This window comes from Salarias fasciatus, chromosome 12, assembly GCF_902148845.1.
Source record: "Salarias fasciatus chromosome 12, fSalaFa1.1, whole genome shotgun sequence".
NCBI classification, from domain to species: Eukaryota; Metazoa; Chordata; class Actinopteri; order Blenniiformes; family Blenniidae; genus Salarias; species Salarias fasciatus.
In genome coordinates this window covers 333795-360494 of record NC_043756.1, presented here as the reverse complement: position 1 = coordinate 360494, position 26700 = coordinate 333795, and the positions used below count along the sequence as shown (strand labels likewise).

At 47.2% G+C, this 26700-nt stretch overlaps 2 protein-coding genes across 3 annotated transcripts in view; one reads left to right on the top strand and one right to left on the bottom strand.

Annotated features, from left to right (window-relative positions):
- apba1a (amyloid beta (A4) precursor protein-binding, family A, member 1a) overlaps positions 1 to 26700 on the top strand; it is a 56442-nt gene that overhangs the window by 21562 nt on the left and 8180 nt on the right. The window contains exons 5-13 of the mRNA XM_030105398.1: positions 446 to 591; positions 6262 to 6294; positions 9577 to 9663; positions 9873 to 10058; positions 10152 to 10331; positions 12534 to 12746; positions 13174 to 13293; positions 14668 to 14808; positions 15842 to 15913. Of these exons, the coding sequence (XP_029961258.1) occupies positions 446 to 591; positions 6262 to 6294; positions 9577 to 9663; positions 9873 to 10058; positions 10152 to 10331; positions 12534 to 12746; positions 13174 to 13293; positions 14668 to 14808; positions 15842 to 15913 (1178 nt within the window). The remainder of the gene's footprint in view (positions 1 to 445; positions 592 to 6261; positions 6295 to 9576; positions 9664 to 9872; positions 10059 to 10151; positions 10332 to 12533; positions 12747 to 13173; positions 13294 to 14667; positions 14809 to 15841; positions 15914 to 26700) is intronic.
- Positions 24671 to 26700, bottom strand: part of fam189a2 (family with sequence similarity 189 member A2) — a 39023-nt gene continuing 36993 nt past the window's right edge. For both annotated transcript variants that reach the window (XM_030105252.1, XM_030105253.1), the window contains 2 exons: positions 25865 to 26223; positions 24671 to 25604 (listed from right to left, as the gene is read on the bottom strand). In XM_030105252.1, the coding sequence (XP_029961112.1) occupies positions 25326 to 25604; positions 25865 to 26223 (638 nt within the window). In that variant the 3' untranslated portion in view covers positions 24671 to 25325. The remainder of the gene's footprint in view (positions 25605 to 25864; positions 26224 to 26700) is intronic.

Sequence of the window (26700 nt, the reverse complement as noted above, 5' to 3'; positions counted from 1 at the left end):
TCTGAGGACACCCCAGTCCACTGAGGACACACCAGTCCACTGAGGACACACCAGTCCACTTCTTAAAAGACACTTCTTTTATCAGTGTTTCTAGTGTCCCTGCCACTTATCATTTTCCTGCTTCCACCTCCTCCCCCTGCTCCACCTCCTCCCCCTGCTCCACCTCCTCCCCCTGCTCCACCTCCTCCCCCTGCTCCACCTCCTACACCTCTTCCACCTCCTCCCCCTGCTCCACCTCTTCCACCTCCTCCCCCTGCTCCACCTCCTCCACCTCCTCCATTTGCACCTCCAGATTTGCAAATCATTGTATTCTGTTGTTTTTCGTTTCATTAGCGTTGAGGTCATTTCGGATTGACATCCAGATGTAGTGGAATCCTCTGAAATCGATGTCTCAGACATGATGCTGTGGTAAATATGGTGTGGTGACCCCTCTGTGACCCCTCAGTTCCGGGTCCCTGTGACCCCGAGGACCTGATCGATGGGATCATCTTCGCAGCGAACTACCTGGGCTCCACTCAGCTCCTGTCCGACAAGACGCCGTCCAAGAACATCCGCATGATGCAGGCACAGGAGGCCGTCAGCCGCATCAAGGTGACCACACACACACACACACACACACACACACACACACACACACACACACACACACACACACACACACACACACACACACACACACACACACACACACACACACACACACAGAGGGATTCTTTCCATCAAGCTGTTGTTTGTATATATAACAGCCATATTAGAAGATGTTTCTAAACGGTGGGAAATGGAATCTGTCAACCGCGACAGACTTCAGCAACTCACCAAATTTCACAAATAAATACAGCGTCGGGTGTGGCTATTGATCATATGAAAATTAACGATGAATTCGGAGATTTTTATATATCGCTTTACACTACAGAAAACACAGCAGGGAACTCTCACTTGGAAAGTTTCTTTAAGGAGCTTAATATACCCCGGGTTCATTCTGATGCCGCTAGTCATTTGGAAAGAGATATCACTGTCGAAGAACTCAGTTCAGCTGCCAAGCTATGCAGTCTGGGAAGTGCCCAGGGCCGGATGGGTATACAGTTGAATTTTACAAGACTTTTATCCATAAATTAGCCCTATCTTGCTAGATATGTTCAATGAATCATTTAAATCCCTCTCATTACCCCAGACACTCACTCAAGCTTCAATCTCCCTCATTTTGAAGAATAAAGAACCCTTATCTTGTGCTTCATACCGCCCCATCAGGCTCTTAAATGTGGACTCTAAATTACTCTCTAAACTTTTAGCCCTCCGCCTTGAGTCTATACTTCCATCCATAATCTCCCCTGATCAAACGGGCTTCATTAGAGGTAGGTATTCCCACTTTAATCTGAGACGTTTGTTCAGTAGAATTTATTATCCATCTACTCTCACTGTTTCCGAAGCTTTGTTATCCCTGGATGCCGAGAAGGCTTTCCACCGTGCGGAGTAGGGTTACCTTTTTCATACTCTGGACAGATTTGGTTTTGGTCAAGAATTCATCACTTGGGTTAAACTTCTTTATTCTTCTCCAAAAGCCTCAGTTAGGACAAACAATACATACTCTGAATATTTCCCTCTTCAGAGATCAACAAGACAGAGCCCTTTGCTCTTTGCCATAGTAATGGAGCTGCTCGCAATATCACTTTGTTCTAACCCCTGCATCTCGAATATTACGATACCGTTTAGAACAAAAAGTTTTGCTTTACGCAGACAATCTTCCTTTATACATTTCTGATTTATCAGCATCCATCCCTGCTGTACTAATCACACTGAAAGCTTTTGGTTTTATATCAGGTTATAAGATCAACCTTGAAGTGGGTTGTTTCCTTTGAACACAGCTGCACGTAATCTGCCCCTACGTAGTTTCCCATTTTTTCCAATATCTACAAGCTCGTAGTTTTGCCCACAAAACACATGCCCAATTTCCAAACCTGCCTGCCGATACAATCTCAGATGTTTTCTCCACTGAACTCCCAATCACGAGAAGAGGTATGATTTCTTATATTTATAGTCAGACACAAACCCTGTGTTCAACCTCTTCCAGCACTGTGAAGACTGTTTGAGAGGAGGAACTCGGTGAGGGCATGTCAGATGAGCTCTGGGGTGATATTCTTAAACAGGTCCATACCTCATCTTTCTGTGCCAGACATGGCTTAATTCAATGCAAAGTGGTTCACCGCACTCATTAGACTAATGGTAGACTTTCAAAAATTTATGATACAGTTGATCCATCTTGTGAAAAATGTCACCAGACCCCTGCAAATCATGTCCACGTGTTTTGGTCCTGTGCTTCTCTTTATAATTGCTGGATAGCAATTTTCAAAACTCTGTCAGAAGTAACTGGGACGCTTTTACAACCTAATGCATTGACCGCCTTGTTTGGAATATCTCTGGTACCTTTATCTAAAGTGCAACTAGATTTTATTGCCTTTGCTACTTTATTGGCTCGACGCCTCATTCTTTTAAGATGGAAGTCAACATCATCCCCTTCTCATACAATGTGGATTCAAGAGATTTTTAATAATTTAAAAATGGAAAAAAAAATCAGTATACATTAAAAGGATCTACACGTAAATTTAAAGAAGTGTGGAGCCCTTTTCTTGTTCATATAGAAAAGATTATTTTCCCAGTTGTTCCCAAATAGGATTCTGATTCATCCCGATGTAAGCCTCTGCTTATTAATTTAACCTCGCACTATTGTAATATAATAAGCATGTCATTTTATTTTTTTTCTCTTTATTGTGTCTTTTGCTTTCCCACCCCTACTCTGCTTTAAAGACTGAGACTGTCATCATTATTATACGTTCCAGCATGACCGTGATCCGCTGTACGACCAGACCAACCACCCTGTTCCATTCATGTTGTTTTTGTTTTTGTTTTTTTCTGTACATTATTTAAAAACTTGAAACACCGTCAGTTACAAATACTGTGAATCTCTGACCCTTTGGTGTACAAAAATGAATAAACAAAACTGTGGAAAAAAAGAAAATGGGATGTGTTAATGCTTCCCTGCATCTTTATGCTGACGACACACTCATCTACTACCATGCAACATTAGTTGCTCAGGTGTTTGCTGACCTGCATTCTGTTTTTAACACTATTCAAGCACAACTATTGGACCAAGGGTACTTTTGAATGCAGGAAAGACTAAATGTATGCTTTTTTTTAACAGAAGAAATGATCTGTTTCTCTGCCCTGTATTTTTTCTGCTCAGACCCCGATTGAGTTTGTGACTGCCTATAAATATTTGAGCATAACAATCTATAAACCCATTATCGGACTCCTCCCCCCATCTGTCCACATACATGGCACAGAAACAGTCCCATTACAGCCTCCGCTCCCTGGACTACATCCCTCTCTGCATCCCCTCAGTCCGGACCCAACTGGGCCAAAAGACCTTTTCGTGCTCTGCTCTACCTGGAACACATTGTGGCAGGAACTGAAGCTGTCCAGCCTCATTCCTCTTGAAGGCTTTGAATTATTGGTACAACGGACGGTGAGAGGATCTAGAGCAGTTTGCACACCTCTCTCCTGCTCTGAACACCTGCTCCATTCTAATGTTTTACGTTGTTCGTTTTCAGGGATTTGGACATTGTTCTATTGGAACTTGTATTTCCTGCAACCGACAGGTTCCTCTTGAAAATGAGACCCTGGCTCTCAATGGGGCCACCCGTATTAATAAAATATATTACCAGAGAGCTGTTTTTAAGTAACTCCAAGGGTGTTTCACGATCAGTTTGAAACATTTACTGTGTACATCGAGAACATCCAGAACACACGGTCTCAGGTCGGGTGAAATGACAACAAGTCGCTCATCGACCTGAGACTCAAAGAACTCTGCTTCCAAGAACACTTCGGAGCATCTTTGTATTTGAACATGATGTTTGTTATGGGTGGTGCAGCAAACAGTGCTTATGCCTCTCAGCAAGAGGGTCCTGGGTTCAAATCCTGACCGGGTTTTTCTCTGTGGAGTTTGCATGTTCTCTGTGTGGGTGCGTGGGTTACCAGGTACTCCGGCTTCCCCCCAACAATCCAGAGCCTCTAACACATGAATGTGTTAGAGGCTCTGCCGGGTCCCTGGTTCTTCAGGTCCTCTCTCCTCCGTCTGAGCGTCCAGCAAGGCGTGTGCGTCTTGGCTCACTAGCTGTAAAACAGCCTCCTCTCCGTGGCAGGATGGACCAGCGGGGCTATTGAAAGTTGAAAATCCTTCATTAATCCCACAAGGGGAACTTTTATTAGATATCCTGTAAGGACATTTTTCATTCTTTATTCTTTTACTTTTGAATCTGTACAGAATATGCACTGCTTGTGCTTTATGACATGTTTGAGGTTTGCACACTGACTCAAACTTGCTCCACGAGTTCAGGCCTGTGGTGAGATTTCATCTTTCAGTACGATCACCTTCATATTGATGAATGCCGCTCCTGTCACTCATATGTGGCTGTACGCCTGTCTGCCGCCGTACGATCGTTTCATGAATGAGGGCCAGTCTGTCCAAATAAAAACACCCTCAAAGTATTGCCTGCCTAGAGTCCAGACCAGGAACCACGGTCCAGAAAAGGAACCACGGATCAGACCAGGAACCAGAGTCCAGTCTTAGACACTTCCCTGCTGCTTCCTCATATCTGTCACCCTCCAGTAACCAAACATTTATTGATCCTGTAGAGACTGCTTCTGTGCGCCGACCACTTCATCTAAGACAAAAGCAATCCCTAAAACTATTAAGGCTCTTTTTCTTTCGCAGTACACATGAACACAGATACATGTGCTTCAGAAAGTGTTTCTACCTTTATGCCTCCAACGTCTTGTCATTCAAAAGCTCTACATCAATCTTCTGCCCCCCAAAAACGTTCTATTTGCAAGAGAAAAAGAAGGAACTCTCAGGTCTAACTGATGGTGACAGTAGGATGTTGAGAGAGATGCTCAGGAATTGCTGGACTCTGCAGCTTTCTCTATTTGTTTCTTGGTTTTCTAATCTGCTGTCCTATGCCTAACTGTTGCTGGGGACGCATTGATGGAAATATTCCTCTGAGGAATATTAAATCAAACATGATCAGGGGTCCAAGAGAACAAAGGCCCACCATGACCACATGGCAGGTTTGACCCTCAGACAAAGAAGAACAAAGGAGGCGCCCTTACCCCACCATGGGGCCAGCGCCATCTTGTTTCCACAGACAGATAAAGGCGTCCCATCTCAAGCCCCACAGCGGGGGAGAACCAAACACGGAGGTGCAATATCACCGTCCCACCGCACGAGGGCGCTCGTGAGACCTGCTTCCCAAATGGAAGTGGTCTGCCAGGTCGCCTTCTGATTGGCCGAGCACTGAGGTCCGCCTGTCATTCAAAAGCTAATGGCCCGCCCGAATCGCCAGTTCTCTGCAAGGTTCTATCCAGGAAAGACGTTTGTGCGTCTGACCCAGGGATTAACAGGCCCCGAACCCTCGATGACGAGATTCAACGGGACCACTTTTCCCTCCTTTTCACCGGTGAAGCCCCTCTCCTCATCGGTGAAACCCTCCAGCGGACCAAGGTCTCTGCCTGTAACCCAGCCCCTCAGCGCCACAGCTCCGCCTTTCCCCACGCAGCCGGCGGGTCGTCTGGACCGACGGACAAACTTTCTGTTCTGTTAACTCTGTTAACTTCCAAAACGAGCCATCCTGCCAGAATTCTGCCAGACGCGGTAGAGTGTTAACTGGATCAGAGCAGCGGCTTTGATCTCCCCCGAAATCTGCACCCATAACGGCAGGAACGAACACACCGCAGCGCTTAATAAGTAACTACTTAAAGTAATCAGTTACTCCCAATAATGAATACTTTAGCAATTTAATACAAATTACCAACCGTAAACCCCGACACTGTGCTGCTGCTCTACTGGTCCTGCTGAAGGCTTTTTGCGTATCTTCATGCTACATGAATGAGCCTTAATTATCAGGAAAAAACAGTGAGTCACCCAAACTTTTTGTGTTTTAAAATCCCAACGTTACATCAAGTCCACAACCTAATCTCATAATCCCAATGTAGTCTGTGTTCCTCTAATCCTGTGGAGTCATCCTGAGTCTTGGTTTAGCAGTCTGTTGCCATGTCGCTGATGTAAATCAGTAAAACCATCCAGCAGCTGAGTATGAGCTGGACACAGGCCTTTCCAGAGTTAGTTTGAGAGCTGCAGTGAACATCAGTATTTCCTATTCACTGCTCTAACCTCTGCCTCTCCTGTCTGCTTTGTTCCATGCTCGACAGACGGCCCAGAAATTAGCCCAGAACAAGAAGAAGGTGTGGTACCTATATTTGCCTCGTCCTCCACATCACTGAACATGAATGTTTCCTCCGTCTGTCTGTCCTTCACTGTCCTGTCCCTTCTTTCCTCTTCCATCTTTTGTCATTCTTGGCATTTTCCTGAGTCCAGCAAGAAGCTTGCTGTTGTTGTGGGTGTCCTCATTATTTTATTTATGCCCTGGGGTTGACAGACGCCCCCTGCCAGCTTTCCGTTACACCACAGACATCTTCATGAGAAGAACTGAATACAGCGGGTGCTGGAGTCCTTTTTGCTGGATGCAGGAAACAGCTGTGATTTCTGAATGTGTGGTTGTACCTGTAGTGTTGTATATCTCTGGTGCTGACTCTGCATCTGCAGTTACAATAACTTGCTTCCTCATTTGGTTGGTCAGTACCAACCAAATTACAAACACCTCGGCAAGTTTTTGGCATGTGAAGAGCAGCCTGCCAAGGTTTACATGACAAAAACCTGCAGGAGAAGATAAAGTCGGTGTTACTCGTGTCAGTCACATTTGCATCCGCTCCAACTTTTCCACAAGATGGATTTTGCCTGGACTGGCAGTCTCCAGAGCGGCATGACCTCCAGCAGCCACCAGAAAACTAATAATGCTGTTTTCCACAATAAAAGTCTTGTGTAAACAGGGTCATCATCAGAAGTCATGCACAGCAGTGCTTTAAGAATACTACATCTGTTTTTGTTATTCAGTGTTTTAAGATTGATGACAAATGTGAGGAAATGTAAATCATGTCATCTGAAAGATGACGAGTTAACAGGTTAACCTTTCTTGATTCAAATGAATGTCCTCAGCCCCCTCTGTTTGCCAGGATCAGGAAACACTATATGATAACAATCCATCAGCTTACCATCAATATTTTTTTCCATCGCAAGGTGAGAAAAAAATATTTTTAAAACATATTTTAAGTTATGCTTCTTGAAATTTGTTATATCCTTTTGAATTTTGTTCATTTATTACTTTTATGACATTTCACACCCTAACTAATCATGGGGACTTGGCTGATGGTAGGCTCATGGTAGGCTGATGGTAGGCTGATGGTAGGCTGATAGTAGGTTGATGGTAAACTGATGGCAGACTGATGGTAGGTTGATGGTAAACTGATGGCAGACTGATGGTAGGTTGATGGTAGGCTGATGGTAGGCTGATAGTAGTTTGAAGGTAAGCTGATGGTAGGTTGATGGTAGGCTGATGGTAGACTGATAGTAGGTTGAAGGTAGACTGATGGTAGGTTGATGGTAGGTTGAAGGAAGACTGATGGTAGGCTGATGGTAGACTGATGGTAGGCTGATGGTAGATTGATGGTAGGTTGAAGGTAGACTGATGGTAGACTGATAGTAGGTTGAAGGTAGACTGATGGTAGACTGATAGTAGGTTGAAGGTAGACTGATGGTAGACTGATAGTAGGTTGAAGGTAGACTGATGGTAGGCTGATGGTAGACTGATGGTAGACTGATAGTGGGTTGAAGGTAGACTGATGGTAGGCTGATGGTAGGTTGAAGGTAGACTGATGGTAGACTGATAGTAGGTTGAAGGTAGACTGATGGTAGACTGATAGTAGGTTGAAGGTAGACTGATGGTAGGCTGATGGTAGACTGATGGTAGACTGATAGTAGGTTGAAGGTAGACTGACGGTAGACTGATAGTAGGTTGAAGGTAGACTGATGGTAGACTGATAGTAGGTGTAAGGTAGACTGATGGTAGACTGATGTAGACTAATGTTAGACTGATGGTAGACTGATAGTAGGTTGAAGGTAAACTGATGGTAGGCTGATGGTAGACTGATGGTAGACTGATAGTGGGTTGAAGGTAGACTGATCGTAGGCTGATGGTAGACTGATAGTAGACTGATAGTAGGCTGATGGTAGGCTGATGGTACACTGATGGTAGGTTGATGGTCGGCTGATGGTAGGTTGAACGTAGACTATCTTGACCACTTGGTGTTCCTCGAGCTTCTTGGAATGATCCTGAAAACTCTAAATCTATAATAATAATTTAAAGACCCAAATTACACCAAATTAGGAATGAACAAACTTTCATTGTGAATATACGAGGGGGTACCGGAAAGTTCCCGGACTCTGATCATAAAATAATAATAATAATGAGTTTCGACTTCTGGCTGTCAGATGTGTTACAGGTAAGCCTCGTGCACATCTGTGGAAAAGCTGAGCTCCCAGAGTTACACTGACGCCTGTCAGGCGCTATTTATAGTAACAGAGTGCCGCTGCGTCTTCGATTTTTTCCAAAATGGCGACATTGACTGTGAAGCCAGAGCAGCGCGCAAACATTAAATTCTGCTTTTTGCTGGGAAAAAACAGCAGCAGAAACACTCAGCTTGTTGCAGCAAGCCTACAAGGATGATGCTCTGGGGAAGACTCAGGTCCATGAGTGGTCCGGGGGTTTGAGAAGGGCCAGATGTCGGCGCGTCAGGTCCACTCAGCCGTGAAAACAATGCTGAGCTGCTTCTCGGCTGTCCAGGGTCTCGTCCACAGCGAGTCTGTCCCTCCAGGTCAGACTGTAAATCAGGACTACTACAGGAAGTCCTCAGACGCTCCGTGAGGATGTGAGGAGGAAGCAGAGCGTCGTGGCGGAGTGGAGCCGGTTGATCCACCACCACAGAGCGCCAGCGGACACGGCGCTGCGCCTCACGCAGTTTCTGGAGAAGAATGAGATGAATCTCCTCTCCCATCGCCTGATTCTCCAGATGAAGCCTCCAGGGACTTTTTCTTGTTCCCCAGGTTGAAGAAGCAGCTGAAGGGACAGCGGTTTGCAGATGTGGAGGAGGGGACAGAAAAATCGCAGCCGGCAAAAAATGGCACAATTACGCACGAGTCTGACGACGCATTGGTGAAGTGGGAGACACGGCTGGAGCGCTGCATTAATGCGGATGGAGATTATTTTGAAGGCGACGGTGATGTTTTATTTTGAAATGTCAGAAATAAAAAGTTATAATCAAAGTCCGGGAATTTTCCGGTACCCCCTCGTATCTGCTGATTGGTATATTTGTTGTGTCAGTGTGCTTTTAATGTCGGTCTTGCAGTTGCTCTGTGACCTGTTTTTAGGTGACAGTTAGGGTAAACCCGAACCTGGGTTTTAACATCAGTGTTGATTTAGATTGATGTATCTCCTCCCTTTCCTCATAGAGGCTCTGTCTTATTTTACTGTGCTCTAACAGTCAAAACACAACATGCTAGTAAATTCATTGCTGGTATGTTCCATGTGTGTGATTATTGGTGAATGTGGTTGTGTTGCTGTACATGTGTAGGCCCCTGAGAGTGAGCTTCAGCCCATGACGGAGGTGGACCTCTTCATCTCTACGCAGAGAATCAAAGTGCTTAATGCTGACTCCCAGGTACTCCAGAATTTTCCTCAAGCCGTTCAGAAAATGGTTTCCTACTGCCAGTTTTAAAAGGATTCTGACAAAATAGGAAATTCAGGCAATGTACTCTCCATCCTTCTGTTGATGAACAGCATAAAGCATAAAGAGACTGTCAGAGTGTTCAGAAGATATGTGTTGTTTGGGTTGAATATACTGCCTCTGATTCAGTGTCTCACTTTAAGGAAACCATGATGGACCACCCTTTGCGGACCATCTCCTACATTGCTGACATTGGGAACATTGTGGTTCTGATGGCTCGGCGCAGAATGCCTCGACCGGACTCTCAGGAGAACGTGGAGGCCTCTGACCCTGGTCAGGACAGCAAGCGTCAATACAAGATGATATGCCACGTGTTTGAGTCTGAGGATGTTAGTATCACAGTCTTTAAAAATAAAATGTAACAGTTAAAACACAGCTTGAACTAAACAGAACCAAGAGAATGTGTGTCTTGTGCCCTCCAGGCCCAGCTGATTGCCCAGTCCATTGGTCAGGCCTTCAGCGTGGCTTACCAGGAATTCCTACGGGCCAACGGCATCAACCCTGAGGACCTCAGCCAAAAGGAATACAGTGACCTGCTGAACACCCAGGACATGTACAACGACGACCTGATACACTTCTCCAAATCTGAGAACTGCAAAGACGTAAGTGGACTTTCCATGTGTAAGAAATTAGGGTTAACATACAGACGTCCCATGACCAAAAACCTCCGATTCGTTCCTCCTCATATTATTCACATTGATCTGACGCCCGGTAGCATCGCAGCTAAAGTAGCCTCCACAGAGTGTTGATCTAATGTTGTAGATGGAGTGCTACTCATGGAGTGATAAAGACTGTTAAGTTTAATCATTTTGAAGGATATGTGATGTAAAATCATGAAAATTAGCCCTGTAAAACCTAAATATAGAACAAAGCGTGCTTAAAATGTTTTCACCTGAGATATTGTGGAAGGCCTCTACGGCAGAAATGGAAGTGTCTTCAACATTTTTATGTTCTAGTCACGTTTAAGAACATATAGTCTTTTTGCCACGTTGGGCCTTGCAGGGTGCCAAAATAGAATTGTTTTTTACTTTTCTAAATGCTGCTAGGGACTGCTGAATGGGAACCTAAAACATTTCCCAAACAAATGTATGGGGGTGTGTTGTAATCCTGCAACGCTGGGCTGGAGCAGACATACTCAAATACAAATACAGGGGCTCATCAGTGGGGGCTGAGGCCTTGTTCATGAGAGCAGGGACAGACGGGAAAAAACTGTTCTTGTGTCGTGAGGTTCTGGTCCTGGTGGACCGGAACCTTGTTGAGCCGCATTTTGTAATAACGGTGCATTTTGTAATAAATGCCAAAATGTAATAATTTTGTCATTTCATTTCGTAATAAAGCCGCATTTTGTAATAAACTGGTGCATTTTGTAAGAAATTTTGCCGCATTATGTAATAAATTATTATATTTTAAGAAGGTGCTGTTTTCCCCAAAGAGGTGACATCCCATGTCCCTAGAGCTAGTCTCTGTGTCCTGGGATCGGGTCGCCGGGCACCCTGCTGTTGGCTGCCACCCAATCCACACTGCGCCCGGCCCATACCCTCGGCGGGTGGTGGATCTGCCAGAGGGTGGGCCCACGTCACCCCTTTGAGCTGAGCCTGGCCGGGCCTTTGCCCAGAGGGCCCGTTGCGAGGCCCAACCCCAGGTTTGGCTCCAGGGGGGGCCCTGGCTGTGCCATACCGGGCGATGTCACGGTCCTTGATTTAACGTTTCTCATTGGGGGTTTTAGACCTGCTCTTAGTCTGACCCGTCATCCAGGACCTGTTTGCTATGGGAGACGCTACCATAGCTCCTGGGATCACGCGGGAGCTCAAACTCCCCCACCACTTTAACAGCGCAGGTCAGGGTTCATAGTTTCCATAACGGTAAAATGATACATTGAAAGGGACACTGGGTTACAGAAGCATGCTTGGTTTATTAGGCTATATTGTAGAAAGTATTGCTACTGAGAGGCAATTTTTTAAATAACAATAAAAAGAGGTATTATTACATAATGCACCATGCTTACATTTTGCAGAAAATAAAAAAGCTGCAAGTGCATTTTGTAATAATCTTCTCAAAATGTAATAACTTATTACATAATACGGCAGTTTATTACAAAATGCTGCTTTATTACAAAATGAAATGACAAACTTATTACATTTTGGGCATTTATTACAAAATGCGGCTTAACAGACCTCCTTCCAGGGGGGTGGGTGACCAAGGTGGGAGGAGTCTGACCAGGGTGGGAGGAGTCTGACCAGGGTGGGAGGAGTCTGACCAGGGTGGGAGGAGTCTGATCAGGGTGGGAGGAGTCTGACCAGGGTGGGAGGAGTCTGACCAGGGTGGGAGGAGTCTGATCAGGGTGGGAGGAGTCGGCCAACATCTTGCCTCCATGGCTCAGGGTCCTGGAGGGAAGGCAGGCTGCAGCCAATGATCTTTTCTGCAGAGCAGATGACTCTCTGCAGTCTGTCCTGGTCTCTGGACTCTGCAGTCTGTCCTGGTCTCTGGACTCTCTGCAGAGACCTGCTGTCCAGGGTTTCTAGGGGACAGGGACGATGTGAACACTGGAGACAGCTGATCAGTACAGAGCTTCAGGGCGGCTGGAGAGACAGAATCTGGTCCCAGAGACCTGCTCCACCACTACGTCTGACCAGAAACTCACTGACCAGTTCATCACAGCTGCTCTGTTAATGGAAACTTTTAATGAATATATCAGCAACTTGAGCAACATGTAAAACCATGATGTTCCATCAGTTCAGCATGTGTGTGTTTTTCAGGCGAAGCTGTGGTGTGAACATGTCCAGTCATTCCGATTGTCTCTGTAGGTGTTTATTGAGAAGGGTAAAGGTGAGATTCTGGGCGTGGTCATCGTGGAGAGTGGCTGGGGTTCCATCCTGCCCACCGTCATCATCGCCAACATGATGCACGCGGGTCCTGCCGAGCGGTCCGGCAGACTGAACATTGGGGATCAGATCATGTCCATCAATGGAACCAGCCTGGTGGGTCTGCCCCTGTCCACCTGCCAGAGCATCATCAAGGTACGGCCCGCCTCCCTCTGCCTGGCGGCGCCGCGCCCCGCTGACCACCTCCCACTGCCTGATGGCGCCCCGCTGACCGCCTCCCTCTGCCTGACGGCGCCCCGCTGACCGCCTCCCTCTGCCTGACGGCGCCCCACTGACCGCTGACCGCCTCCCTCTGCCTGACGGCGCCCCACTGACCGTTGACCGCCTCCCTCTGCCTGACGGCGCCCTGCTGACCGCCTCCCTCTGCCTGACGGCGCCCCACTGACCGCTGACCGCCTCCCTCTGCCTGACGGCGCTGCGCCCTGCTGACCGCCTCCCTCTGCCTGACGGCGCTGCGCCCTGCTGACCGCCTCCCTCTGCCTAACGGCGCTGCACCCCGCTGACCGCCTCCCTCTGCCTGGCGGCGCCCTGCTGACCGCCTCCCTCTCCGTCCGGTCTGCAGGGTCTGAAGAACCAGGCTCAGATCAAGCTCAACATCGTCAGATGTCCCCCGGTGACCACCGTCCTCATCAGGCGGCCTGACCTGCGCTACCAGCTGGGCTTCAGCGTGCAGAATGGCATTGTGGGTAGTGTGCCATGGTTGTGCTCTGTGATTAATAAGATGCTGACCAGACTGTACAATAATACTACAGTTTACTCAAGATTTGAACACACTGAAAGTATCCCTCCTCTATCTGGAAAGACGGCCCAGTGATGTGAGGAAATCTCTCTGCTTCTTTATCTGTTTTTGGTACAAAAATGTCCCCAAAGAATCAGCAGTGTACTCAAAGTTCTGCTTCTGTGTTTTAAGCCATCTTTTACATTTATTACATGTACATATATGCAAACATACATTTCGTTGTGTCCCACACGGTGGTGCAGTGTTGTGTGCTCTTCCCTCACAGCCGGAAGTTTCTGGGTTCAAATACCGGCTGAGGCTCGGGACAAGGGTAGCAGCAGAAAAAAAACCAGTTTCTGTTTGGGAGAAAACTGCCCCCTGATGTTGAGCAAAACTGAGATGAATTCATCACTTTTGATTGGAAAATTGGTTCTCGTGAAAACATTCAGACTTTTAGTTTCGGCACTAGAAGCCTTGGTTTGTGAAAAAGGCAGTCTGGCTCCATTATAACGGACAGAGCAGAGCAGAGGACACACCCTTATCTCTGGCGAAAACAGACCTATATACGCTAGTGCAATACATAACTCACACATATATTTTCTCTCTCACACACATACATTCTCCTTTCATACATAGATTGTCATTTTCATGCACAGACATACTTCATCCTCTCACATGCATACGTTCTCCTATAGGCACACAGCAAATTTTCCAGTGTTGAATTAACTCTGAAAGTGTTAAGAGTGGTCTCATATATACACTGTTGTAATGTTAAATGTAAGTGTTAAAATATACACTTTAAAGTGTTCATTCTAAGAATTAACACTGTATAGAGTTAAATAGGAACACTGGTCAACAGAGAGGAATATTAATATAACTCTACAGAGTGTCAGCATTAGAACATTAACACTGGTCAGTGTTGAGATTTTAACACTACAGTGTATACATGAGGCCGCTCTAACACTTTCAGAGTTAATTCAACACTGGAAAATTTGCTGTGCATGTGTGTCTGGAGAACAGAACCGGCTCGTGGCGGCCGAGCGTTCACAGCGACGTGGCTTTTTGATCCTTGGATTGTTCTCCACTAATAAGGACGGTGAGCTGGTCAGACCGTGGTGAGAGGGTTAGTTTGAGCCTGCTGATGACGAGTAGTTACAGTAGTAATACAGGATTACACCAGAAGGGCAGAAGGAACCTGTCTCACCACGGCCTCACCACAGCTCCCCTTCCGTCAGAGAGAGGGCCAGAATGAGTCACGCCTTGTGCCCCTGACAAGGAAGCATTCATTCGTTCATTTTTGATGTGTGCTTTACATTAACTGAAGTGTTTCCCCTCCAGATCTGCAGCCTGATGCGAGGGGGCATTGCTGAGCGGGGCGGGGTCAGGGTGGGCCACCGCATCATTGAGATCAACAGCCAGAGCGTGGTGGCCACCCCCCACGAGAAGATCGTCCACATCCTGTCCAACGCCGTGGGAGAGGTGAGCCTGGCCTGCAGGGCGCCGCCGTTCTCCTCCAGACGGGTTTCTGCGCTCAGAGAGTTATTATCAGCCTTCAGGAGCTGAGCAGGAGGAGCTGCGTCTCCTGATTTGGCTCGGCAGCGAGGCCTCTCGCCTCCCCTCTTTCTGCATGGTTATAAACAGCAACAGCAGCTACATGACACCCGAATGCGAATGCCAGCTCCCCGCAGTCTGCAGCTCAACTCCGACCTCCCAGGCTCCAGTTCCAGGTCAGAGATCCGCAGTGATCTCCTGAGGCAGAGCTCAGCTCCCACTGTTACATATGGAGACTTCAGAAAGGCGCCAAGCTGCTCCAGTTTCACTCACAGTTAAAGTGAGAAATGTTTGAATTCTGTAAAATTATTTGTTATGAAACCAGAAACCAAAGTTGCGGGTTGAAAACCCAGCATGAGAGCACGAGCATCTGGTGCAGAGAGGCAGGGAGGGGGAGGAGCCCAAACACAGCAGAGGAATGGGGAGACTGAAAAAGAACAGGGGCAGAGGGAGCGAGAGGAGAAGCGCCACACTCACACACTCACTCACACACTCACACGCTCACACGCTCACACACACCCCTCCAGCCAGAGCATCTTCCAGCCCCAGACCCTCACGGCTGTCACCGCCGTCCCCTCAGGGTCCAGGACCCGGTGGGGGGGGGGGGGGGGGGGGGGGGGGGTCAGGTCAGGTGGGACCGCTGAGCTGGAGCAGTTCATGTGGATCCTCCAGTCATTGATGATTGTTGATATGGTCAGCGGCCCAGTGACTGATGGGTTTTCTTGCAGTGTTTCCTGTGGTTTTGTGAGTCCAGCATTCCGTGGCTCCCCTTCTCAGTACAATTCCAGTGAGCCTGAGCGTTTCCCTGTAGCCAGATGCCAGGCAGTACAGCAGCCGTTTGGTCTGTGGAGCTGAAGCTGTTTGTCGGTGTGTGAGCAGAGGCAGACTGTCACACACACACACACACACACACACACACGTGTGAAGCTGGTGTGTTGATGTGTCGTTTGTTTCTTCACAGATTCACATGAAGACGATGCCTGCCGCCATGTACCGCCTGCTGACCGCCCAGGAGCAGCCTGTTTACATTTAAGATGCAAAGAACCAACCCTCACCCCTCACCCCCTCACCCCCTCACCCCCTCACTCCTTCACCCCGTCTCACCGACTCACCGCCTGCCCCGTAACGCCAGCGGTCTGCAGCCAGCTGCCGTGTCTCGGTTCCTTGGCGTGAGGGAACGGCAGACTGGCTCCGCTTGGTTTCAAGACGTTTATGCTTCTTTCAGCAGTCCAGTAGCAACCCAGAATCCTTAGCTCCTCATGGCTCACTGTTCTCACCGCATGTTGAAGGAGAAACAAGGGAGAAACTTTGCTGTTCAGTTCAAACAACCTTAGTTAGAAAAAAGCTTTTAAAGAAACTCTCGGAGCGCTGCAGTCGTTCTCAGTGTGCGTCACACAGGCTGCCTTTCTCACTGGGCGAATGAATGAATGAATCCAACAGAAGAAACCTCAAGATTTGGTTCAGTCAGCAGGGATTTCTCTTCCAACAGTGCAGGTTTGCCTGAATGTTTGGTAAAATAAGAGAAATTGGTAACTAAAAGGCCAGACAGAAGCGCTGATCTGCTAAAATAGCTCAAACTAGCTGAAAACAGCTCAAACCACAAAAACTGCCTGAAAAGCATGAAGTTCTGGTACAGCACATAAACAGCTGGAACTCCTGAGAACACCCAAAGAGGTTTAACTGCTGAAAAATGGCAACAGAAAAGATCTATAAAGTCACAAACTGATAGAATGTCTTCAGTGATTAGAGCTGATGAAAGTGCAGGAACATTTTAAATGTTTAACAGATAGAAACCTTTCACATTTCAAACGGCGAACATCAATTGAAAAACATGACAAAACTTCTGTTGCTAAATATAGTCAAATAGTAGAAATGATCAAGGACAATAGTGATAAATGTAAACATCTTTAAAGTCCTTAAACTTCTTCATTTCAGTATAAAGCCCAGTTTTGGTCAATTTGGCAGAATTAGCGGTTTGCTGGGCCGAACGGTAAAAACAGCTCGTTCCTTGAAGACGTCAGAACCCTGAGTTTTTTAATGTGAAGAATGACAAGTTTCCCAGGTTGTGGATGTTATTCTGTTGGGAGACATGTTCCACCCGCTGTCCCACGGGCAGGACACCCGACTCCAGCCTGTCTTCACCAAATCACACCAAGGCTGATCAGTTTTAATGATGCGCATTCTTATCATATAGGAGGTATTTTTTAGCTTTTCTTTTTGTGTCTTGACCCACTCAAATCTCCGTCACCTGAGTGGATTTCTCTGTTCTCACAGTGTTCCTGTGTTTCTGCACTCCACGGTAACACTCGCTGGTTCTGATTGTGCTGAAAAGCTTGCTGTCAGATGAGTGTGTGAAGACACGACTGCTCATCACATTCCGTACGTCGCCTGCTTTGGAGCAGCTGAATTCGCAGTCATTTTGTAACAGCTAAGCTTTCCGACTGTATCACAGTTGTATTTTGAAGTAGTGGTCGTCTTCTGCATCCTCTGAGCTCTGCTCTCCCTGTGACCAATGACTGATTCCTCCACATTGAAGTGCTTACACAAGACACCAGAATGGAAAATGAGTGTTTTCTCAGTCACTCGGGCCAGCAGTGGCCCTGCAGCAGCATCTCTGGCTGAGTGTTTAGCTCTGCCTCCGTCTCCAGACGAAGGTTTACCTGCAGCTGCAGCCGTTTGGAGACGACAGCTATGAGCAGAGGAAGTGGCCTTGGCTTTGCCACAATCATGTTTACATTTCTAAAAGCTCAGAAAGCATTGATCTGTTTATGACTGTACCACAGAAAAGTTCCACCTTGGTTACTTGGTTGGTTACTCAGCTGCAGTGCCACAAAAACAGAAAAAAGTTGCACCCCCCCCCCCCCCCCCCCCCCCCCACAGAAAACCCTCCTCTGCCCTGGACGTTGCTGGAACACCTCAGGCAGATTCTAAAGGTTGAACCAAAGCACTTGGCCTCAGAAATCTCTCCAAGACGTTCACAGATCAGAACTACTGTTTAGTTTCAAAAGGCATCAGGTTAGATTTCTAAAGCTAATCCTGGATCTTCTCCTGGTCGTCTGTCACTGATTACGTGAACATAGCAGCTCTGGCTGCTCAGCAGCAGTGTGGGTCGTGTTGCTGAAGCTCATGAAATGAACTGCTCTGTATCAGCTCCACATCCGAGAACTGATTGTAACTAAAAGTTATTGACAGACATTACTCTCCTCGTGATCACTTGACAAAGGCAAAGGAGTATTTCAATTAAACCTGTGCTCTTGAGAACCAAGAGGCCTTGAACAACGAGCTCTCCTGGAGCAGGAGGGATGCTGGGAATCCAGGTGAAAGCAGGCCTCGCCGTCCTAGAAAGATGAGGGCATTCTGTCTTCATGCTTCAGCTGAGCGATCATAGACAGAATGTTGAAGGAAACATCATCAGCTAACCTTTCTGCAGAATGTGGAAAACATTTGAATCCATAGAATATTTAGCCCTGTGATAGTATAATCCAGGTACTGTGGAGTGAGTCTGAGATGGCTTCATGAAGCGTAAGTGAATGTCGATCCCATTCCACAGCGTGGCTGCTGCCGTCTGCTCGCTGTGCTGCTTCCAGAGTCTCAGGAGGACCTGCATTCATCTAGGATGTAAACCGTTAGGGGGTCAGAGGGTCAAGGTTAGAGGCTAGGAGGTTAGGGGTTTAGGGTTAGCACCGATATCGCCACATGAGGTATTGTGCCACCTCATGTTTTCTTTGTTTGTTGGTTTGCACAAAGCCAACACTGATTGATGATGACACCACGAACTAATGTCCTGCTAACCGGCAGGAATACACAGGGACTCATGCTTAAAAGCTATAAACCAACATGTTGAGGAGAAAAACACGTTCAATTCCAACTGACGCGTTTGCTGTTACTTGTTGGATTAAATTTACCAATCCAATGCTGAAAAACTTGATTTTATCATCAGGGCACCTTCCTCTATCTGTGAGCTCTAATGACGGAGATGATTCCTCCTGGGAAAGTCATACCTGGACTCTTCCCATTTAACCCTCTACCCTCTAAACAGAGGACTGACCAGAGGACCCTCTAACCCGGGGCAATTCCACTAAATTAGAATGAGAATCTGTGTAGAACCATGAGTTTGAAAAACACAATGCATAACCGAATCCGACAGTTCAGCTGCTGTTCACACAAAGAAGCGTGTTCCATTCCAGCGATGGGTCCACATCCTCCACAATAAGACTAAACCGGTCTGAGCTGACTTTCGTCGCAGTGGCGTCCTACCTGGGGGCTGGGGCCTTTGTAGGGGTCAGCTCCACTGATCACAGCCTGGGGCTTCGAATGGAAAACCACAATAAGACACTCTTGACTGTACTGCTTTTATTCTGAAGGCCTGTTGTGAGAGCACATGTTTGGTTCTCAGAAGGCTTCCAGGAAAACAAAGGGATCTGACTGAGGTTAAAGGGACTCGTTTTAGTCTGGTGCTTCGGGGGCAGTGTTGAGTCACAGTTTGGTCACTGTAGTTCATTTTACTGAATTCCAAACAGCCTTTGCTGTGTTTACTGTTCTGTAGCTGCACCTGCTGCTCCTTCAGATCATCCACTCCGTGCAACGCTTGAGGAAAAGGCAGCGCAGCTTCCTTTTTCCTGCTAAAGTGGTCCAAACTCTTCTTATGAGATTGAATGAGCTGGTCAGCAGACTGTTCATTCAAGGCCAGCACACACTACAGGATGATCGGGCTGGATTTTGCCCTGATCTGCTCCTCCGGATCGAAACCGACAAGGTCCGATTGTCGGGAGTATGCAAATGAGTTCTTCCTGTGGTGTTCGGTGTGTTCCGAGAGATTTTTTCTGGTCGGAGCCTCTCGGGAGGCGTCGGAAGGGGAGATCAGATAAAGAACATGTTTAGTATTTCCGACTGCAGATCCTTCAGTGTGTGGTGTCCTGCTCGCCGATCACATCCGAGCCGACCTGTCCACACCCTCCTGATAAAGCTCCCTGATTGGCTGAACAGCCAAGCTAATGCTGCTGCTTTTTTAAAAAAAAATCCCCTTCAGTGAGACATGGATATACTGTATGTCTGTGAAATATATTCACTATATGACAGTGAAACAGAAAAGCCAGATCTCCTAAACCCAGCATGCAGAAAGTGATGGTTAATCCTATCGCTGCTGGATGAACTGGACTTCCTCCATTCAGACCCAAACTCCGATCTGATTCATTCATCTGCATCTCCGCCAGTCCTGCAATAATCCCAATGTTTTAATTCATCTCCGTTATTAACCATCACGGAAGAATGGGGGAAAAGAAAAAAAAAACTTTCCCTGACTCTGTGCCTTCAGAGCAACAGAGCGGAGTAGAGTGAAACTTTTACTAATCAAAGCTCAACCTGTTTTTATTCTGGTTTAAACTGTCTAATCTGGGGACAAAAGGAAGGATTTAAGATAGTTGGTGATTTAAAAAAGTAGCTTTTATTTGTCACAGACTGTTCCTAGTAACATTTCTACCCCTCCACTCTGGAGTCAAAAAAAAAAAACATTCATAAGCTGAATTATTATCAAATGTAGAGGGAAAAGTATAAGAAAATTATCTCAAGCCATGTTTCCCTCTTGGATTGGAGGGGGGCTGAAGGAGCGATGCTGATGTGAATGAATGAGCTGGGGGAATGAATGAGCTCCTCTTATTATTGAGGTGGAGATGAATGTAAACGGGAATGAAGGGAAGCCGCTCAGAGTCACGTTGGGCTACATGAGATTTGGAGGAGTGAGGAGCCGATTCTCTGATGAAGAATCTTCTGGTGTGTTCTGCTCCACAGTGACTCCCCACACCAGGAGATCCGGAGAGGGAGATCCGGTGCGATCTGTCCTCTGTTGTCTTCTCGTGTCTCTGAATCGGGGAAGAATAAAAACTCCTGTAGTGTGTGCTGGCCTTTACCCAGAGCACAATGCACATTTTACAGAGGATGGCCCTTGTTTCCACAGTTTTCAAGAGCTCTTTCAGTTTGAAGGGTTTAACATTCTTTCACCTGCCAGAGGCTGTGGAGAAGAACTGAATACCTCTGTCTTCTAGTTCCACGTCACACTACAGTCATGAACAGGACTCCTTTATTTTTGAAGCTCCACTGTATCCCCCACCCAAACTTCCAAAACCAATGTTTCTGCAGATGTCTGTACTCGTCCGATAAGCTCATCTTGGCCTTACTTACTGCTCCCACTCCTTCTGGACTCTGAGGTGTTACCACTGAAACACAGAAACGTTTCTGGACTCACCAGGAATCATGTGAATACACTGTTTGTTCTTTCTCCTAGTGTATGTGTGATGTGTGATTACAAACTAATATTCAATAAGCAAACTTAAAAAAAACTGCTGGATATAGAGGAATACACATATAAGTGAACTATATAGAAAACTATGTAAAGCTATATACTACTGTTTCTGTGTGTTTGGGTCAAAGTTCAGACTGTAGAAAGAATCTTCTCACTTGTGAGGAGTGGAATGTAGAAAAATGCTCCAGCACAGGGTGTGTGTGTGTGTGTGTGTGTGTGTGTGTGTGTGTGTGTGTGTGTGTGTGTGTGTGTGTGTGTGTGTGTGCGCGCCCGCCCACTCGTCGGTCAGGGATCGGAGGCTGGCTCCAGACAGCAGTCATTTACCAATGCACTCATTCTGAATGTAACTGAAACATTAAGCTCAGTGTCACATGTCACAAACAAGGAAAGAACCATTCCTGCAAAACAGCAGCAACGTTTATTTATTTGCTCGCTTTTCAATTTTTTTTTTGTGTGATGCTCTTGCTGTTGAAGCTACATTTCTGTACCAGGACCAGAATGTTTGTAAATGTCATGACAACAATAAATGACTTGCAGAAGGACTTCTGGCTTTTCACTCATTTCACTGAAGCAAAATGATGTTGAGCAGCCGAGTGATGAAACCTCGACGCTTCATCTCAACTACACAGTTTAATTTCACTATCACACTGAAACTTTTATTATCCTTTTGATGTTAAGTCACAAAGGTGTTCTTGGAACACTTGTGTTCTTCCAACATGAGGCAGAAGAACTGGACTCTAGAGAACTGGACTCTGGAGCCCCCTACCATGAGACTGAAGAACTGAAGGACTTGAACCAGTCTAAGCGTACCATATCAACATACCACATATACAATGAGCACATGTCAAACACAAGGCCTGCGGGTCAAATGTGGCCCACCAAGTCATTTTATGTGGCCCGTGGGAGCATAAAAGGACTGAGTGTCAACAGACTGTACTGGACACCGGTGTCGTTACACAGCTGTAACTCAGCCTAAGAAAGAACTAGACAGCGAGTTCAAATGAACGCTGGGGGTCTTCTAAGTGGTGTAGAGGTGGTTTCAGGGCTCTAAGTTGATTTTTGAAGGTTTTAGAGGCCCAGTGCAGAATCTGTCAGTGGCTGACAGATTCTGCAAAGTCAGCTGTAACTCAGCTGAAGAAAGACCGAGACACCCAGGGATGGGCTCAAATGAAAGCTGGGGGTGACCTGAACAATATGACAACCTTCTCAGGCCAGTGTGGCCTTGGGATGCAAAGTTATACAACACTGAACGTCACATCCCAGGATTGGCTGTAACTTTTTATGCAAATGAGCTACAGAGCTGGGGGTCGGGATGGGAATCGAGAACCGTTGTTTCTTTAGAACCGGTTCCTCATGTCTCCATTCCAAGGAATTATTTGGCTGTCTCCTTAACGATTCCGCTTATCGGTTCCGCTGTGTGCGTGACGACGTATCATGCACGGAGCACGTGGACTCCCAGCAGCCCCGGCGGCTGCGGTCCACTCTGGCGCCGCTACAGAGCCGTGGACCGCAAACTTTTAGCAAGGATCCCATTTTTCCTCACTCCGGAGCCGCTGCTTCAATCTAAACAGAAACAAGTCGGTGGCAGATGTAAAGTAGATACGTGTTCCTAAATCAGTGGTTTCAAAATAAAATCTGTGTCGTGTTTTTGCCTTCAGATTGTTTTTTGTAATTCTTCTGGTAGAATATATGACAAACAGCACGATCTAATCATTATATGCATTAGAAGAATGAATGATGCTGTTCTTACTCATTGTAGGAAAGTCAAAGACACCAAAATTGCACAAAACAAAGCTCCATGACCAGAGCGGCTGTGTTGCCAGATTGGACGGGTTTCTGCACAATCAAGCTTCTTTTGAACCCGAGGTGGGTTGATGGAATGGCTATGTTTTTCTAAATGCAAATCTGGTTTTTACAGTTTTAACATGCATTTTCTACAGAGACGGAGGTTTGGACTGCTTCCTATTGTTGGATGGTTTTAACATTATATTTGGGGCAGATCTGGCAACCTCCATCAGCTGACAGCAGACACACCAGAAGAGTGTGAGTGACAGAGCTGCAGAGCTGGACCAGACAGGGGCTTCCAGTGTGTGGCCGGTGTAGTTTGGTTTTGAGTTTTCCAGCCTGGCGTCAGGAAGAAGCTCCAGAGTTTGGCTGCATTTCACACCAAAAGATGAAACTGGGGCGACTGCAGCTTGCAAAGCTTTCATGACATGGATATTTTTTCTTCTGTTCAGAATGAAGATATTAAAGAGTTAAAGCTCGTGTCCGGAGTTTTGAAAGAGAGAGGTTTTTTTAATCAAACGTTCCGCCCTCCCTCTGCTTTCATGAGCGACCAAGCCACGCCCCTTTAATTGTGCACGCTATTATCCGTCGGGTGAAAATGAGAGCCTCTGAGTCCTGCAGCATCCTCCATGTTGAGCTGTTTCCGGTGGATGTTCAGCAGACGGTGGATATATCTGCTGCAGAGCTAACTCTCCCCTGCTGGGCGAGCGCCGTGCTCTCTGGCTGCTCCACACTTTGACTGACAGCACGACAAGGCGGAAGCTCGAAATCTATTGGCTGACGCTGACCGGCGCTTTTTCGGATAACATGGGGGTCTATGAGACGAAGGCGGGGCTCATAAATACATGTTTATATTGCTTTATGCTAATATTATATTGTAGTATCGAACCAGACTGACACATTTAAGCTCTGTTCCCACCGCCTGCAGACCCGCGTCTCACCTCCTGCTGGCGAGCTGTCGCTGTGTTTTCCCGCACTGATGGTGTCCCACGTTGATGACATCATCAGCGCGACGGAGCAAAACGAAAGTAAACAATGCAGCGGAAAACAGTCCCTGTTACCTGTAGACGAATCTCCTCTTCCCCACGGATCAGGGGAAGCTCTCTGGTCTCGCTATCTTGCCACTGCTGACGAAGGAAATCTCACGCTGTGTCCAGAAACAACAACTAGCGCGCTAACTTAGCCGCGCTGCGTCGACGTCATCATGTAAGTTCCCGGATGTGTCCCTCCCACTGAAAGCCGGTAGAAACTCACCCGGGAATTTACCGGGGCGATTGCAGGGTCAACGACCCGGGTCGAAATCCCGGCTCAAACCTTTTCCCACTGCCATGACTTAGGGTTTCAATGGGTTTTTAGGCCAGTGGGAAAGGGGTATGAGTGGTATAGAGGTGGTTTTAGGTCCCTAAGTTGATTTTTTTTTTTGAAGATTTTAGGGCCCCAGTGCAGAATCTGTCTGGCTGACAGATTCCAACATTCACTGACAGATTCTGCAAAGTCAGCTCTAATTCAGCCTGGGAAAGAGCTGGAGAGCTGGGGATGGGCGCAAATGAAAGCTGGGGGTCTTCTAAGGGGTGTAGGGGTGGTTTCAAGGCTCTGAAGCCTAACCCTAATGCTGGTTTCAAGGTTTCATAACCTGACAAATTAAAAGGATTTGTGCTATAACAAAGGAAAGAGCAAGCTTTCTTTCTCTGTGTAACTGTTATATTTATAATTTGAATAAATAATACATTCAGAGTTATTAAACATTAAGGAGTAGTTACATTTATTCTGCATTACATTCAGTTACATTTAGTTACATTTATAAGTTAAATCAGGCCCTGCTGTGGCCCTCCGTGAAACTGCGTTTGACAGCCCTGTTTTAGAGCGTCTCTGCTGGACTGTGGACCAAAGGCAACTAAGAAATGACAAAATCAGCTTGAACTCAAATGAATGATTACTACTGACTCTGACCTCTTCCTTCTGAAACAAATGTTTATTACGATCTTAAAGGCCAATAATATAAAGCATTAACGTTTATAAGAATATGGGTGTGATGAAAGTAACCATCACATCTGAACACTGAGTAACAATGACAGGTCTGTTCTTCACAGCTGTCACGGCGAGACAAACCGTCCCCACTGCTGAATCTGTAAATGTTTAGAAATCATAGAAAAAACTTCACATTCCAGGTATCCAGCCATTCTTACCAAAGCAAACAGACATCATTCTATAAAATCACACACACACACACACACACACACACACACACACACACACACACACACACACACACACACACACACACACACACACACAGGTTGGATTTGCAGTCCAGGTTACTTCCTCTGAAAAGTAACATAAGGCAAAGTCGGCGAACGTCACTTCAAAGCACCGTCTCTCGAAAGACGCCGATCAGACTGTGGGCGCGTTCCGGGTGTTCCAGGCGGGCCGCGGCCCGGGGCCCGGTCCTGGAGCCCGGCCTCGGTCCCGGGCGGTCCGGGGGCTGCAGCGCGGCGCAGGTGTAGGAGCTGAGGTCCCCGCAGCTCGGCAGGTGGAGCAGGCCGGCTCGTCTGCAGGGGGGGCGGGGAAACGTCTGGGAGCCGGCGCCGCTCTGTGGCTCAGGTCTGGGACGACCGGACGCCAAGTCTGACTCACTGAACACCTGCAACCAGCAGAAGCTGTCAGTGAAGCACTGCAACAAAACCACATGGTTTGCAAAAAACACTCAGATTCATGTGTGTGATTCTGCTGCAGAAGCTACTTCCTCACCGGCACAACAGATCAGAATTCAAATTTTTCTTTAAAATCCTCCTGGGAGATTCAGAAATCTCCCCACCCGAATTCAGGATTTTGAGCGGGAGCCTGCATTCTTCCTTTGATCTGGTCAGACTCCATCCTGGGGATTCCTACAGGTGAGCGTACCTGTTCTATGTAGCTGGCACAGCGCACGGCCTCGTCCATGTGCTCCTGGTCCGACTGCAGCACGTTCCGGATGCTGTCCACCAGCTCCTGCACCTCGGGAGCCAAGCCCTGAGCGGCGGGCTGCTCCAGGATCTTCCTGACCAGGTGCTGAGTGTGCTGGTAGCTCTGGTAGTCCACCATGGAGGTGGGTCGAGCCCGGGGGTGGGTCCGCTTCCCGTTTCTCCCCCGTCGCAGCGTGACCTGGGCCTGGGCCTGGGCCTGGGCCTGCAGGGCCAGCGTGGGCTGGGAGGTCTGGGTGGACGAGTCTGTGGTCTGCAGGGCAGCAGGAGGAGCGAGGGCCAGGCCACTGCTGTTCCACACTGGAAGACAGGAGGAGGACAGGCACGTCAAGTTTAATCCGACATGAAGCATACCTCTGACTGCAGAATGACTGCGTGGCAGGATCACGTAGAAGATTTACCATCAAAAGGAGCAAATCAAGTCATGCATCAACTTCATTCAATGACCCATGCAAGGACAGAGAACCAGAGATTTTCCCCAGAACTGCTGGTATCTTAACAACTCGCTCTCTGGAGCTCTAACTCTGAGTAACTGTGCTTCCCTCAGGCAGCTACTCGCTCTGCTGGTACTGCTCAGCAGCTTTCAACATGATGCACGATGAAACATTCCATGTGTTTGTTTCGGTTTCAGTTCTGGCAGGGCTCCTGGCGGGTCAGAGCTATCCTGAAGCCTCCGCTGATACCTCGGCTATGACCTTCAGGACGACCTTTGCAGAGCCATCCTGAACCATCTGGTCATTCATCTGCTATGAGATGAGACAGTCTAAGGTTCAACGC